The following is a 16,851-nucleotide window of genomic DNA, read 5'->3' as shown; positions in this document are numbered from 1 at the left end:
GCCTCTCTGATCTCCTTATACACACAGTCAACCTGCATAAAGAACCAATGACAATTACTACATAGATGGTCAATATGGAAAAGAGTGGAGGGCCCTCAGCCAATGTGAGCCAAGGTTCAAACCAAAAAATGTAAACAAAGAACCACATTGTTAATATGGCTGCATTTACACAGGCAGCCCTTTAATTGGCTAAATATCTGATCTGATTGGTCAAAAGACCAATCATTAAGATCAGATTTGGACTGGCTGTGTTAACGCAGCCTATGAGTCTGAGAATCCATTATCTGTTGAAACTGAGCTGTCTAATGAACAAGTGTTGTTTGTAGGACGTTCTTCCTGTAGACAGATTGAGGAATGATAACAGACTACAGTAGAAACCCACTAGAGGACTCTGTAGACTCACACACTCAACCCTTAGATGTTTAGTTTACCACCTCCCTGTCTATCACCTCTACACTATAAGTTATTATGGATACACACACACACACACACACACACACACACACACACACACACACACACCCTGGTATCTCTCACCTCTCCTGTAGGGTCAGGTTGTGTGTTGGAGGAGACTGGTGGTGGTGATGGTGTTCTCCTGGTTCCTCTCCTCTGTCTGTAGAACAGGAGCAGGACCAGTCCTAACACTGTCACCATGACTATCAGACCAGCACTGGTCCACACCATCAGACCTGACCACAGACAGGAGGAGAGACTTTACAGAGTACTGTATATATCATAGATACCATCAGACCTGACCACTGACAGGAGGAGAGACTTTACAGAGTACTGTATATATCATAGATACCATCAGACCTGACCACAGACAGGAGGAGAGACTTTACAGAGTACTGTATATATCATAGATACCATCAGACCTGACCACAGACAGGAGGAGAGACTTTACAGAGTACTGTATATATCATATATACCATCAGACCTGACCACAGACAGGAGGAGAGACTTTACAGAGTACTGTATATATCATAGATACCATCAGACCTGATCACAGACAGGAGGAGAGACTTTACAGAGTACTGTATATATCATAGATACCATCAGACCTGACCACAGACAGGAGGAGAGACTTTACAGAGTACTGTATATATCATAGATACCATCAGACCTGATCACAGACAGGAGGAGAGACTTTACAGAGTACTGTATATATCATAGATACCATCAGACCTGACCACAGACAGGAGGAGAGACTTTACAGAGTACTGTATATATCATAGATACCATCAGACCTGACCACAGAGCAGGAGGAGAGACTTTACAGAGTACTGTATATATCATAGATACCATCAGACCTGACCACAGACAGCAGGAGGAGAGACTTTACAGAGTACTGTATATATCATAGATACCATCAGACCTGACCACAGACAGAGGAGAGACTTTACAGAGTACTGTATATATCATAGATACCATCAGACCTGACCACAGACAGGAGGAGAGACTTTATGAGGGTTGAGCAAGCTGGGAGTTTGACTAAATTAATTTTTTTCCCAGATATTACCATACATTTGAAAACCAATGCTTTACAGACTATAAATTTCATAGATGGATAGCTACAACTGTCATTTTGTCAATTGGTGGAAAAGTAAAGTAGGTTGGAAGGTTGGTCAGTATGTATGGACAGACAGACAGACAGACAGACAGACAGACAGACAGACAGACAGACAGACAGACAGACAGACAGACAGACAGACAGACAGACAGACAGACAGACAGACAGACAGACAGACAGACAGACAGACAGACAGACAGACAGACAGACACAGATACAGAAAATAAAGGTCTGATAAAGGAAGAGACTGAGTAAGATAGTGATCAGAGTAACCATAGCAACGGAGGACATGCTGTCAGCAGCAGCTCTCCAGAAAACCTCAAATAGTTGCATCACTTCCTCTTGGCCTCTGAGAGACCCCAATCTTCACCATCATCACCATGACAGACATAGCCCCTGTTACCACATAATATAACACTGTTAGATTTTAGCCACCACTGACATCAGTAAACATTAAACTTACCAGCACTCTCACTCTGTCCTGCACCAGGAGAGTCCAATGTAGGATAATCTAGAGAGAGGGAGAGAGAGAGAGAGAGAGAGGGGGGGGAGAGAGGAGACAGAGAGAGAGAGAGAGAGAGAGAGGGGGGGGATGAGACACAGAGAGAGAGAGAGAGAGAGAGAGAGAGAGGGAGAGAGGGGGGGAGAGAGAGAGGAGACAGAGAGAGAGAGAGAGAGAGAGAGAGAGAGAGAGAGAGAGACATCTGTCCAGTGCTTGAACAGATCCAATTTACTTCCTCCAGCATTACAACATTACAGCATTTCATATCACAACATATTAGTAGTAATGTCTGAGATGAGAGATTCATCATCTCACAACATATTAGTTGTAATGTCTGAGATGAGAGATTCATCATATCACAACATATTAGTAGTAATGTCTGAGATGAGAGATTCATCATATCACAACATATTAGTAGTAATGTCTGAGATGAGAGATTCATCATATCACAACATATTAGTATTAATGTCTGAGATGAGAGATTCATCATATCACAACATATTAGTAGTAATGTCTGAGATGAGAGATTCATCATATCACAACATATTAGCTGTAATGTCTGAGATGAGAGATTCATCATATCACAACATATTAGTAGTAATGTCTGAGATGAGAGATTCATCATATCACAACATATTAGTTGTAATGTCTGAGATGAGCGATTCATCATACCACAACATATTAGTAGTAATGTCTGAGATGAGAGATTCATCATATCACAACATATTAGTAGTAATGTCTGAGATGAGAGATTCATCATATCACAACATATTAATAGTAATGTCTGAGATGAGAGATTCATCATATCACAACATATTAGTAGTAATGTCTGAGATGAGAGATTCATCATATCACAACATATTAGTTGTAATGTCTGAGTATGAGAGATTCATCATATCACAACATATTAGTAGTAATGTCTGAGATGAGAGATTCATCATATCACAACATATTAGTAGTAATGTCTGAGATGAGAGATTCATCATATCACAACATATTAGTTGTAATGTCTGAGATGAGAGATTCATCATATCACAACATATTAGTAGTAATGTCTGAGATGAGAGATTCATCATATCACAACATATTAGTAGTAATGTCTGAGATGAGAGATTCATCATATCACAACATATTAGTTGTAATGTCTGAGATGAGAGATTTATCATATCACAACATATTATTAGTAATGTCTGAGATGAGAGATTCATCATACCTGCTCTAGATGAAGGAGGACCATTGACAGATGCCAGAAGCATTGTAGAGATGTTAGATAATGTTGCAGAGAGGTTTGGAAGGGTTGTATAGATGTTAGATAATGTTGCTGGGAGGTTTGTGGAGAAATGAGGTCTGGAGGTGACAGTTGATGGTTTAGGAGGAGCTGTATGTAAAACAAAAGAACAGGCAGCCACAAATATTGTCAACATTTTACTTTTCTCTAATGAAGTCATGAAGCATGTAACAAACATTATTAACCTCTAAATTTGTCAAGACAAATGTGATTGAGTGTTAACTCACCATCTGTAACTGTGAGATGCACCTCTTGGTATGTGTCTGGGCCATATCTCCCCACTCCACACCAGTAGGTCCCTGAGTCTGACTTCCTAAGGTCTTTGATGGTCACATAGAAGACTCCATTCCTTAAGTCTTCTATGGTGTATCTCTCTTTCTCAACATAATGCTTGTTGCCCTCAGTTTGAACAAGACGATCTCTATGGTAGCATTCTCTTTTGCAGAAATATTTTTCATTGTCACCTGCCCATGTGTGAGAGCATTTGATTTTGACTTGTCCTCCCACCACCTCCTTCACATTAATGACAGCTGTCTCCACAACACACAGAGCTGTCAAACAGAAACACACAGTACAGTCACAACTGATGACCTGTGAGATATACTTTGACCCTGCTCAAATCTAACTTTAACCCTGCTAAAATCTAACTTAAACCCTGCTCAAATCTAACTTTAACACTGCATGAATCTAACTTTAATCTAACCACATTGTCAGATTTCAAAAAGGCTTTACGGCGAAAGCATAAAATTAGATTATGTTAGGACATAAACTTCACAAGAAAAACCACACAGCCATTTTCCAAGCAAGGACATGGAAACCAAAATCAGCTAAAATATTCACTAACCTTTGATGATCTTCATCAGATGGCACTCATAGGACTTCATGTTACACAATACATGTATGTTTTGCTTGATAAAGTTCATATTTATATCCAAAAACCCCTATTTTACATTGGCGCGTGATGTTCAGAAAATGTATTCCCACCAAAACCTCCGGTGAATGTGCACATCAATTTTAAAAAAATACTCATCATAAACGTTGATAAAATGTACAACAGTTATTGAAAGAATTATAGATATACTTCTCCTTAATGCAACCGCTGTGTCAGATTTTAAAATAGCTTTACGGAGAAAGCACATTTTTCAATATTCTGAGTACATAGCTCAACCATCAAAGCAAGCTATACAGCTACCCGCCAAGTTCTCGGGTCAACTAAACTCAGAATTAGTATTATAAATATTCTCTTACCTTTGCTGATCTTTGTCAGAATGCACTCCCAGGATTTGTACTTCCACAAGAAATGTTGTTTTTGTTCGAAATACTCCATATTTATGTCCAAATACCTCCGTTTTGTTCGTTCCTCCTTCGGCCGCCACTCCTTCCAGTTCTCTGCTGCCAATGACTGGAACGAACTACAGGCCCTCCGATTTGACACACTGAACTCTATCAGAGAAGTAGTTGGTGAACCAGGCGAGGCAATCATTTGAGAAACCAAGGCTGTTGAGTCTGCCGATGAGGATGTGGTGATTGACAGAGTCGAAAGCCTTGGCCAGGTCAATGAATACGGCTGCACAGTATTGTTTCTTATCGATGGCGGTTAAGATATCGTTTAGGACCTTAAGCGTGGCTGAGGTGCACCCATGACCAGCTCTGAAACCAGATTGCATAGCGGAGAAGGTGCGGTGGGATTCGAAATGGTCGGTAATCTGTTTGTTGACTTGGCTTTCGAAGACTTTAGAGAGGCAGGGTAGGATAGATATAGGTCTGTAGCAGTTTGGGTTAAGAGTGTCCCCCCTTTGAAGAGGGGGATGACCGCAGCTGCTTTCCAATCTTTGGGAATCTCAGACGACACGAAAGAGAGGTTGAACAGGTTAGTAATAGGGGTTGCAACAATTTCGGCAGATAATTTTAGAAAGAAAGGGTCCAGATTGTCTAGCTCGGCTGATTTGTAGGGGTCCAGATTTTGCAGCTCTTTCAGAACATCAGCTGACTGGATTTGGGAGAAGGAGAAATGGGGAAGGCTTGGGCGAGTTGCTGTGGGGGGTGCAGTGCTATTGACCGGGGTAGAGGTAGCCAGGTGGAGAGCATGGCCAGCCGTAGAAAAATGCTTATTGAAATTCTCAATTATAGTGGATTTATCGGTGGTGACAGAGTTTCCTATCCTCAGCGCAGTGGGCAGCTGGGAGGAGGTGCTCTTATTCTCCAAGGACTTTACAGTGTCCCAGAACTTTTTTGAGTTTGTGTTGCAGGAAGCAAATATATGCTTGAAAAAGCTAGCCTTGGCCAGCTTTTGACAGCAGGGTGTTTCTGAAGTGCTCTGTCTGCCTTAAATGAAGAACCTCCTTCTGATACCCCACTCCTCTCTCTCTCTCTCTCTCTCTCTCTCTCTCTCTCTCTCTCTCTCTCTCTCTCTCTCTCTCTCTCTCTCTCTCTCTCTCTTTCTTTCTGTCTCTTTCTCTCTTGCTGTCTCTTTCTCTCTCTTTCTCAATTCAATTCAATGCAAGGGGCTTTATTGGAATGGGAAACATATGTTAACATTGCCAAAACAAGTTAAATGGATAAACAAAAGCAAAATAAACAATAAAAAGTGAACAGTAAATATTACACTCACACAAGTTCCAAAATAATAAAGACATTTCAAATGTTCAATTATGTCTATATACGGTGTTGTAACGATGTGCAAATTGTTAAAGTTAAATAAATAAACATAAATATGGGTTGTATTTAGAATGGTGTTTGTTCTTCACTGTCTCTCTCTCTCTCTCTGTGTCTCTGTCTCTCTGTCTCTCTTTCTTTCTTTCTCTCTCTCTCTCTCTCTCTCTCTCTCTCTCTCTCTCTCTCTCTCTGTCTCTCTCTCCCTCTCCCTCTCTCAATTAAATTAAATTCAAAGGGCTTTATTGGCATGGAAAACATATGTTTACATTGTCAAAGCATGTCAGAGAGATTGAGATAGTGATGGTGGTAGTGAAGGGCTGGGCATTATCCTACACATCCTGTTGATTTCTCTGTAGTGACCTCAGTGTCTGGAGGTCTATGTGCTGCAGAGTGAAACTGGTTCAATCTGTCCGGAGGTTAGACTACTAAACCACCAGACAACTCGGTGACTAAGTCTTAAAACTGTCAACTTCTCTGTTCTAAAGTTACCATGTTTGTTTCAGCAGAGGAGGAACACATTGTTGAGATGAGGACAATATAGTTAAAGTATACATCAATATATTTTATACCTTTTTTCTGACATTTAATTGATCTAAATACAGTCTTTGTAAATGATCAACTCAACAGATGAGTTTGTGAACAGAAGAAACATCCCTCCTCTACAACCCAACTCCCCTTAATGAATTATGTCATCACATAACAGACAAGCTACTGAGATCTCAGTAAACCAATAGAACGACCTCCACATCGCCCCCTACAGAATGTTATCAGTACTGATGAATACATCTACTATAATCTCCACCACCAGTCATTCTCTCTCTCTATTGAGCCTGGGACGAGGTTACAGTTACTCTAATGAACTATATGTTTCAACTCAGTCAATTCAGGAAGTAAAGTGAAATTCCATTCATGGATTGAAAAGTCCACATGGAAAATGACAGTCATCATTGATAAATTTAATTGTGATTATTTTAATGAATTTAATTGAGTTATATTCATTTGGACCCCAGCTCTGGTAATGATAACACTTTTGGATCAAAACCATCAGGCGACCTCTTCTCTTCAGAATACAGAGCATAGAATTACATATTAGAATCTAATTACATATTAGAATCTAATTACATATTAGAATCTAGTTACATATTAGAACTTCATTCATTAATCTAACTTTAACACTGCTCAAATCTAACTTTAACACTGCTCAAATCTAACTTTAACCCTGCAGAAATCTTACTTTAACCCTGCTGAAATATTACTTTAACACTGCTCAAATATAACTTTAACACTGCTCAAATCTAACTTTAACCCTGCACAAATCTTACTTTAACCCTGCATAAATCTTACTTGAACTCTGCACAAATCTTACTTTAACCCTGCTCAAATCTTACTTTAACCCTGCTCAAATCTAACTTTAACACTGCTCAAATCTAACTTTAACCCTGCACAAATCTTACTTTAACCCTGCTCAAATCTAACTTTAACCCTGCTCAAATCTTACTTTAACCCTGCTCAAATCTAACTTTAACCCTGCACAAATCTTACTCTAACCCTGCTCAAATCTTACTTTAACCCTGCATAAATCTTACTTGAACTCTGCACAAATCTTACTTTAACCCTGCTCAAATCTTACTTTAACCCTGCATAAATCTTACTTGAACTCTGCACAAATCTAACTTCAACCCTCTACAAATCTGACTTCAAGCCTGCACAAACCCAGGTTAGAGACTCACCTAAGAGGAGATAGCATGAGACAACATGGAGTATCTTCATTCTGGACAGTTACTCCTCAGTTACTATACTGTTAAAGTTACTTTACTACCACAGTTACTATACTGTTAAAGTTACTTTACTATTAAAGTTTCTATACTGTTGAAGTTACTTTGCTATACTATCAGCTAGCACAGGTCCACAACAGCTTGTCTGTCAGCTACTCATTTGACAGCAGGGTGTTTCTGAAGTGCTCTGTCTGCCTTAAATGAAGAACCTCCTTCTGACACCCCACTCCTCTCTCTTTCTCTCTTTCTCTCTCTCTTTCTCTCTCTCTCTCTCTCTCTTTCTTTCTTTCTTTCTTTCTTTCTTTCGCTCTCTCTGTCTCTGTGTCTCTCTGTCTCCCTTTCTTTCTCTCTCTCTATCAATCTCTCTGTCTATCTTTCTCTCTCTCTCTCTGAATTAAATTAAATTCAAAGGGCTTTATTGGCATGGGAAACATATGTTTACATTGCCAAAGCATGTCAGAGAGATTGAGATAGCGACGGTGGTCGTGAAGCGCTGGGCATTAGCATGCACATCCTCATTTCTCTGTAGTGACCTCAGTGTCTGCAGGTCTATATGCTGGAGAGTGAAACTGGTTCAACCCAGCCGGAGGTTAGACTTCTAAACCACAAGAGAACTCAGCTAGCTGTGGTGACTAAGTGTTAAAACTGTTAATTAACTGCTCTGTTCTAAAGTTACCATGTTTGTTTCAGCAGAGGAGGAACACATTGTTGAGATGATGACAATATAGTTAAAGTATACATCAATATATTTTATAACTTTTTTCTGACATGTCATTGATCCAAATACAGTCTTTGTAAATGATCAACTCAACAGATGAGTTTCTGAACAGAAGAAACATCCCTCCTCTACAACCCAACTCCCCTTAATGAATGATGTCATCACATAACAGACAAGCTACTGAGATCTCAGTAAACCAATAGAACGACCTCCGCATCGCCCCCCTACAGAATGTTATCAGTACTGATTAATAAATCTACTATAATCTCCACCACCAGTCATCTCTCTCTATTGAGCCTGGGGACGAGGTTACAGTTATTGTAATAAACTAGATGTTTCAACTCAGTCAATTCAGGAAGTGAAGTGAAATTCTATTCATGGATTGAGAATTCCACATGGAAAATGACGGTCATCGATGATAAATTGAATTGTGATTATTTTAATGAATTTAATTGAATTCTATTCAATTGGACCCCAGCTCTGGTAACGATAACACGACCTCTTCTCTTCAGAATACAGAGCATAGAATTACATATTAGAATCTAATTACATATTAGAACTTCATTACATATTGAAATGTAATTCCATGTAAATCAGATTTTATTAGGATCTCTGTGCTACAGTCTATCCGGAGTTAGTAGTTGTGATATTGTTGAGGTTCTGGTCCAATGCTTTAGGGTCGAGTGCTTAAAAGGCTGATTGGTAGAGGGCGGGGACATGAGCAATGCATTCTGGGTCAGCGGTAGACACGGGCTGAGGGGCCGCTGCATTGTGGGTGGAAGTTATATTTTCTTCATCATCACCATCTTCCTCATCATCAACCTTTGAGACAGTGAGGAGAATCATGACTGTTACCATTAGGTGAAGACAGAAACACACACACGCATGCGCACATACATACACTCTCTCTCTCTCTCCTCTCCCTCACCTCTTCAGTGCTTCCTGTGTCTGCATCAGGCCTGTTCGAGATTGACCCTGTGAAACACACAATAGACTGTATATTATAAATCTTTGTATGTATATGTGTGTGTGTGATATTGATGGTATCTCACCTAGAGCCTTGTTGCGTCGTCAGCACCTGTAGAATATGAGGGTGATGACAGCAAACACCAACACAGCCAGACTCACACACACAATGATCACCACTGAGGTACCTGGAATACAGGGAGGTATGAGGGGTGATAAATGACAGAAATTAACCGGTGAATGTCCTGTATGGTAGACATAATATCATAATCTGTAATACCATCATCATCACCATCCTCATCATCATCGCCACCCTCCTCACCAGTCTCACCTGTTGTAGGACAGCAAGTAAAAGTGAGACCTCTTCTCCATTTCCTCCTTCAGGGTTGCCACAACAACCACCAGCACAGAGTTGAACAACATGTATTTGTACTAGTGTTTATTATGGATCCTCAATAGTTCCTGCCAAGGCAGCAGCTACTCTTCCTGGGGTTATTATGGATCCTCATTAGTTCCTGCCAAGGCAGCAGCTACTTTTCCTGGGGTTTATTATGGATCCTCATTAGTTCCTGCCAAGGCAGCAGCTACTCTTCTGGGGTTTATTATGGATCCTCATTAGTTCCTGCCAAGGCAGCAGCTACTCTTCCTGGGGTTTATTATGGATCCTCATTAGTTCCTGCCAAGGCAGCAGCTACTCTTCCTGGGGTTTATTATGGATCCCCATTAGTTCCTGCCAAGGCAGCAGCTACTCTTCCTGGGGGTTATTATGGATCCTCATTAGTTCCTGCCAAGGCAGCAGCTACTGTTCCTGGGGTTATTATGGATCCCCATTAGTTCCTGCCAAGGCAGCAGATACTGTTCCTGGGGTTATTATGGATCCCCATTAGTTCCTGCCAAGGCAGCAGCTTCTCTTCCTGGGTTTTATTATGGATCCTCATTAGTTCCTGCCAAGGCAGCAGCTACTCTTCCTGGGCTCCAGGAACATTAAGGCAGTTCTAAAAACATTACATTTCACAACACTGTGTTCCTTCAGGCCACTACCACATATCTACAACATAATATCCATGTGTACTGTACGTGTGTGTATGCATGTGTGTGTCTCTTCACAGTCCCTGCTGTTCCATAAGGTGTAGTTTTGTCTGGTTTTTAAATCTGATTTTACTGCTTGCATCAGTTACTTGACGTGGAATAGAGTTCCATGTAGTCATGGCTCTATGTAGTACTGTGTGCCTCCCATAGCCTGTTCTGGACTTGGAGACTTTGAAGAGACCTCTGGTGGCATGTCTTGTGGGGTATGCATGGGTGTCTGAGCTGTGTGCTAGTAGTTTAAACAGACAGCTCGCTGCATTCAACATGTCAATACTTTTCACAAATACAAGTATTGATGAAGTCAATCTCTCCTCCACTTTGAGCCAGGAGAGATTGACATGCATAGTATTAATGTTAGCCCTCTGTGTACATTTAAGAGAACGCCGTGCTGCCCTATTCTGGGACAATTGTAATTTTCCTAAGACTTTTTTGTGGCACCTGACCACACGACTGGACATAACAATATGTTTTGACCATGACAGTTTACAATACAGGGTTACTCCAAGCAGTTTAGTCTCCTCAACTTTATTTCACTTGCTGTGGTAGCTGACGTGTATAATGTTGAGTCATCAGCATACACAGACACAAGCTGCGAAGAGGCCCCAGCGCGTCTCAAGCCGAGAGACGTCTTCATACCAGATCACACTGTTATAACACGTTCATGACATCTTTCTAGAAAGACAAACAAGGATGCGTTTATCTAGAAAACACACTTTATTTACCTATGAACGTTATTCACGTAGAAAATACATTCTGTGTATAGAAAACTGTCCAGAAATATAATACATACATGGCAAATGTATAGTAAACTAAGAAATTCTAAGTCTGGTTGCAGAAGATTCTGTCCAGGGTTAACGTATTCTTAACGGTATTCCTTAAATATAAACTACATGATTTAAATATAAAACTACTTCCTGTTGTGAGGGAGAAATAATGGCCTCTATATTGAGGTGAGGGATCTTTCATTTAAATGCATAGATCATTTCAAAACAAAAGTTGATATTCTTTGCTCAATAAACATAGCTTTATGTCGGTTTTTGGACAGTTCTCACTTGCTGCATCAACAACAGGTAGCAACAATACATGTTGTGTATACTATTGAGTAAAGAGGAATGCTATGGGTATAACATGAAAGCCTATATCTCCCATGGTTACTGTGCTAACATCCCATCTCGTGATAGTACACAATCCAACAGCGGCACCATACAAAGCCCAGATCCTACGCAAGTCATACATTCCAACCATTTCTGTACAAAAAGTTAACCTAGTTAGCTAACTCATACACACTAGCTGAAACACACACCTCTCACTCACACTTCCCTCCACCCTGTTATTGTAGGCATCCTGGAAAAGTAAAGACCATTCAAGCATAGGAATAGATTCAGCATTGACTTGAACGGGAAGGTCCGTTCTATAGATTATATTTCTATGCATTCAAACAGCATTGTTTCTGTTCTGAACGAATGACTATGGGTATTATCAGACTATGAGTATTGATCAGTGGCAATACTTTCTATTGATTTGATCAGAATCCAAAACCATGAAACCCACCCATGATCCCTAAACCCCTAGAATAGGTACGTGAAGAGATGCCATCTGTAAAGAAATGCCACCAAGAGATACAAATCTAATCCCCCAAAACAGGAGTTTTCAAACCTCTCCTGGGGGACCCACAGACAAATGGATTTCATCTATTCAAGAGCTAGAACACCTGATTACATTAGTCAACTAAGCATCAAGCCCTTGACTTGGTGAATCAGGTGACCTCTTACTCCAACAGTCTCTCTGGCAGTAAATGTCTTGGAGAGGGAGTCAAATAGAATCCATTCATTCTCACCCCAATATCACTCTCATATCAACTAATCATCAAGCCCTTGACTAGGTGAACCAGGTGAGCTAGTTCAGGGCTACAACAAAGTTGTGTTAAATGTCTGGGGGTCCCAGAGGAAAGGTTTGGAAACCACTGCTAACAAGCCAATGGCTCTAGCCTGTACATGGCAACATTCACCAGTAGGGAAGTAGAGCTAAAAAGAGGCTTATACTAAAGGAAGCTAAAACAACATGTATTTGATGGTCTCTGGTTCTACAGTGCAGGAGTGCTGATCTGGGATCAGGTGCCCTCTGTCCATGTAGTCACATGTATGATTATCTAAAAGGCTACACTGATCCTAGATCAGCACGCCTACTCTAAGATGCTTTTTGAATACGGGTTGCAGGTTTTCCCTCAGTTCACTAGTGGTTCTGAAGTGGACTCACGAGGTCCAAAGTGGCAGTGTCCTCAACTAAAGGACAAGAGACACCGTGACGAAAGTTGGCCGTGCGCAGTAGGTCTCCTGATGGGTGTCGACGAACGATGGCGATTCAACACGCAGAATGGTCTGGAAATGAACAGAAAATGAGGGCGGTGGACGTTCTTCGGTCAGAGGCGATAGGGAGGACAGCCACCTGTTGCTTTTCACTGTTCGTCGGCGCCGTCCGTTTTGTCCTTAAGAAGTTCATAGTTTATAGCTATCAGGACTAGGGTGGAAGAACCTGTGCGATGGTCTCCTTGGCACTCTGACTCAGTCTCTCCGGAAACACCACCTCGTACTCCACCAGCAGGTCACCGCGGCGATCGGGCCTCTTGGACAGAGGAAGCCCCTCCCCCGTGATGCGTCGTTTCATCCCCGGACGCACCACGTCCCCTGTCGTCACGGTTACTGTCCTGCCGTCCAACGTGGGGGCGATGACCGTGCAGCCGCACAGCGCCTGAAGGAGAGAGAGAGAGGTTACGCTTCATCGCTCTAGTCTACATACAAACCGTTGTCTGTACGTTCAATAATTATTATCATTCTGAGTACTATCAATTTGTTTTAGCAAGCATTCGGAGAGCAACATGTAAAAACAGAGTATATTTAGTTTAGTTAAAGTTCAGATCATTCTGCCTTACCTCTCTGAGGGAGACCTTGGCGGGGTAAACGATGTCAGAGCCGTCTCGCCGGAACAGCGGGTGTGGCTTATCCTTGACCACGAACACCACGTCTGCCGGGATGTTAGTCGGCGTCTCGTCCCCCTCTTTAGGGAAGGTGACCTTCGTCCCCTCCTTCCATCCCTTCTTTATCTCCACCACCAGGATCTTGTCCTCCATCCGGGTGGTGCGTCTGTCTGCGTTCAGCCGCTTGTGGGATATCTTCATTCTCTTAGTGCAGCCTGAGAGCACCTTTAAAAAAAAACACCACAATGGGAATGAGGCATCGACTTTATTATCCTAGACAACTTTTTAAATTGTATGATGTGCTGCGTGTACATGGATACTTTGAATTGTCAAATAAAATAAGTCAACCAACCAACCTCCTCTAAGGTCACCCTGAGGTCGTGGAGCACGGGTGGGTCCTGGTGCTTCTCAACCATCTGGCCCCCATCCCCCCTCCCCCATCCCTGTGCTGAAGGAACGGGGAACCCCCCCCCATGCCGCCGCCCCCCATCCCGAAACGGGCGAAGGGATCGTCAGTGTCCATGTTGTCCCCATCTGGGCCCCCCGCCGTTTCGGGGAAGAACTGGTCGAAGGGGCTCCGGCCCCCGAAGAACTCGGCGAAGATGGCGTGGGGGTCGCCTTGGAAGGAGTAGCTGAAACTAGGGCCCCCGGGAGCACCCCCTCCTCCTGAAGGGCCTCCTCCCTTCAACCCTGGAGAGAGAGAGAGAGAGAGAAATAAACATTTGTGGCTCTGGTCCAGACTTCTTTCAATAGAAGTTGTGTAAACATTTCCTATGTGCAGTGGCACCCATGGGTGGGGAAACAATGTGTCTGTGTGTAGGGCTAGAAGGGAGGCTGATGAAGGCAGGACGGCTCTGTGTGTAGGGCTAGAAGGGAGGCTGCTGAGGGGAGGACGGCTCTGTGTGTAGGGATAGAAGGGAGGCTGCTGAGGGGAGGACGGCTCTGTGTGTAGGGATAGAAGGGAGGCTGCTGAGGGGAGGACGGCTCTGTGTGTAGGGATAGAAGGGAGGCTGCTGAGGGGAGGACGGCTCTGTGTGTAGGGATAGAAGGGAGGCTGCTGAGGGGAGGACGGCTCATAATAATGGCCAGAACAGAGCAAATGGAACGGCATTGTATGTATTTGATACCATTCCACCACTTCCGCTCCAGTCATTACCATGAGCCCTGTCCTCCCCAATTAAGGTGCCACCATTCTCCTGTGGTCTAGTGTCTGTTGCTATACACGGAATAATGCAGCTTGACCGTTGAGTTATCTAGCCTGGTCCTTAAAGACAACTGATAAGAACGCAGCAGCACCGTTGTAACCTCGGGCTACTGTCGGTACCAGGAATACACAACGACACCATCTGTCGTTTGAGAAGCTTGCTGACAGGCTAGCCTGTCAAAGTCAAACTCTCCGCCCCGCTGTGACGTCAGCGCCAGAACCTTCCAGCAGTGGGCGCGCACCTCTCCCTCGGCGTGCAGCCAATCAGCAGTGTTATTGTATCTATCCGTTTTTCCCTATCCATTCTTATGATTGTGCTGCAAGGGACTCTTGTTGGAACTCGCGAATCCCTTGCAGCACAATCATAAGAATGGAGAAGGAAAAAAAAACGGATAGACGCAACAAGCCTGCTGTGTCTTGCCCTTTCTAGTTATAAAATATATCTCACATAGGCTTATAAACTATTGCTCACACAGGCCAAGGAGGGTAGGCTTATGAGGTATTGCTTGGCTTGTTATAAGCATATAGCGTTTGTTTTAGGATCTTCTGTGGCCCAAAGCGTTAGAACACTAGAAATTCAAGAACGATTTCAGCACCGATGAAGAAGAGTAGATTATCAGAGGAAAGAGGCAGTTCTTGAGCGAGATCTTGAAATGCCTTTCGCCTTAATACTCATCAAAATATCCAGCGACAATGACTCAGCTTTACATCTTTATAATCGCAGTTTTGAAATCGTTTCCGATAGGCCTACCTAACTAAAGCACTTTGGAAAACAAAGTGTATTTATTCATCACTTTTAATAATAACGTGTTGCGTCTGGTAAATAGAACACGTACCTTCTTCGCCGAATCGGTCGTAAATGTCCTTTTTCTTTGGGTCGCTCAGAACGTCATAAGCTTCAGCTATTTCTTTAAACTTGTCCTCGGCTTTGGGAGACTTGTTTTTATCCGGGTGGTAACGCAGAGCCTGCTTACGATAAGCCTTCTTGATCTCGTCCTCCGTCGCTCCTTTCTGTATTCCCAGGACACTATAGTAGTCTTTACCCATTTTGACCATTTAGCTGTAGGTGTGTTTATTCCGAATAGCTGCGAGAAATAGTTTAAAGTTCCCTTGATTGAGCCTGTGCTGACTGTCAATCAAATGCACACAAGGTAGACGGGTTGTTCTCTTTAAATGCGCTGGTCCGCTTGCAGGCAGTCTATCTGTGGAATGGTAAATAAACGTATGAAAACCTGACCTGCACACATACTGTTGAAGAACGCTACTGTTTTGTCAGCTCAACTCGACACTCCGCTTGGGACCCATTCTAGTTTATACCCGCGCAGAAAGTTCGAGAATTTTCTAGTAGAATCAGGAAGAGTCTGAACGCAGCTCAGCTCCTGTCGGACGAAGGTTCCTGGGACCGATCACGCCTACTGGAGCGTCACTGAGTTTCAAAGTTCGACAGGACACGCCTCTGTAGTCTAGCCGAAACTCATCCACGTCTTCCTTGCAGAAATCTCACCTTGTGTGTGTGTGTGTGTGTGTGTGTGTGTGTGTGGGGTGGCAGATCCAGTGTTGACTCACTGGATGTATGAAAGGTACTAAGAATCGTGTTAGTGAACAAAAGGTATCACAATGTGTCTGTCGGAAAAGCTTTATGGATCCCCTGAGCAAAACTGATTCCCTCATAATGTGGTTTGTCTGTCGCTTTTGTTGGAACTATAGGTTTAGTCCTCGCTATACTTCAGGTTTATAGGTACTATGGGTTAGGTTGAGCCCCGTCCTTTCTCAATTTAAATTATGACGTTATTTCAACTTTACTAGCCTCTTGGTCAAATACCCACAAACAGGTCTAGGTCTGTCCTTGGCAAACAGCCTTGCTGCTTTTGAAAACCACCGCTGGCACATTATGCCCAATATAACAGCCAGTAATCGACGAACTAAAATTGCTGATCTGTAAAGTCAGTATAGCTTGCCCTGGTGTTGATAACATAAGATTTACTAAAAATAATCACCCGCTAATACAATTTACCCCGCATCTCCATTTGTCCCAACGGATCACTCCATTGTGGGAATCTACTCCCCCATTGGCTACAGTACGGGAAGTAAGGCATATCTACTTAGCTTT

General features: G+C 42.6%; 1 protein-coding gene, 1 long non-coding RNA gene and 1 pseudogene across 4 annotated transcripts; all 3 read right to left on the bottom strand.

Moving 5' to 3' along the window:
- Positions 1 to 1,889: 1,889 nt before the first annotated feature.
- Positions 1,890 to 7,960, bottom strand: LOC123737957 (CMRF35-like molecule 5). The gene is made up of 4 exons (XM_045713276.1): positions 7,746 to 7,960; positions 3,588 to 3,911; positions 3,286 to 3,450; positions 1,890 to 1,966 (listed from the first exon to the last, which is right to left on the bottom strand). Exons 1-4 carry the CDS (start codon positions 7,783 to 7,785, stop codon positions 1,890 to 1,892), a joined length of 606 nt encoding a protein of 201 aa, XP_045569232.1. The 5' UTR covers positions 7,786 to 7,960.
- A 971-nt stretch (positions 7,961 to 8,931) lies between these two features.
- On the bottom strand, positions 8,932 to 9,676 carry LOC123730961 (uncharacterized). Of its 2 annotated transcripts, XR_006762458.1 has the most exons (3): positions 9,561 to 9,676; positions 9,437 to 9,483; positions 8,932 to 9,330 (listed from the first exon to the last, which is right to left on the bottom strand). It is a non-coding gene; the product is annotated as an uncharacterized lncRNA (long non-coding RNA). The 2 variants fall into 2 exon arrangements; XR_006762454.1 differs by lacking the exon at positions 9,561 to 9,676 and having other exon boundaries at positions 9,437 to 9,548.
- A 1,582-nt stretch (positions 9,677 to 11,258) lies between these two features.
- Positions 11,259 to 16,786, bottom strand: LOC123730950 (dnaJ homolog subfamily B member 1-like; annotated as a pseudogene). Its single transcript, XR_006762436.1, has 4 exons — positions 15,578 to 16,786; positions 13,894 to 14,227; positions 13,493 to 13,762; positions 11,259 to 13,311 (listed from the first exon to the last, which is right to left on the bottom strand). The product of XR_006762436.1 is annotated as a dnaJ homolog subfamily B member 1-like (transcript).
- Positions 16,787 to 16,851: the final 65 nt, after the last annotated feature.

This window comes from Salmo salar, chromosome ssa02, assembly GCF_905237065.1.
Source record: "Salmo salar chromosome ssa02, Ssal_v3.1, whole genome shotgun sequence".
NCBI classification, from domain to species: domain Eukaryota; kingdom Metazoa; phylum Chordata; class Actinopteri; order Salmoniformes; family Salmonidae; genus Salmo; species Salmo salar.
The sequence above is the reverse complement of the archived record's forward strand: the minus strand, read 5'-3'. Positions and strand labels throughout refer to the sequence as shown.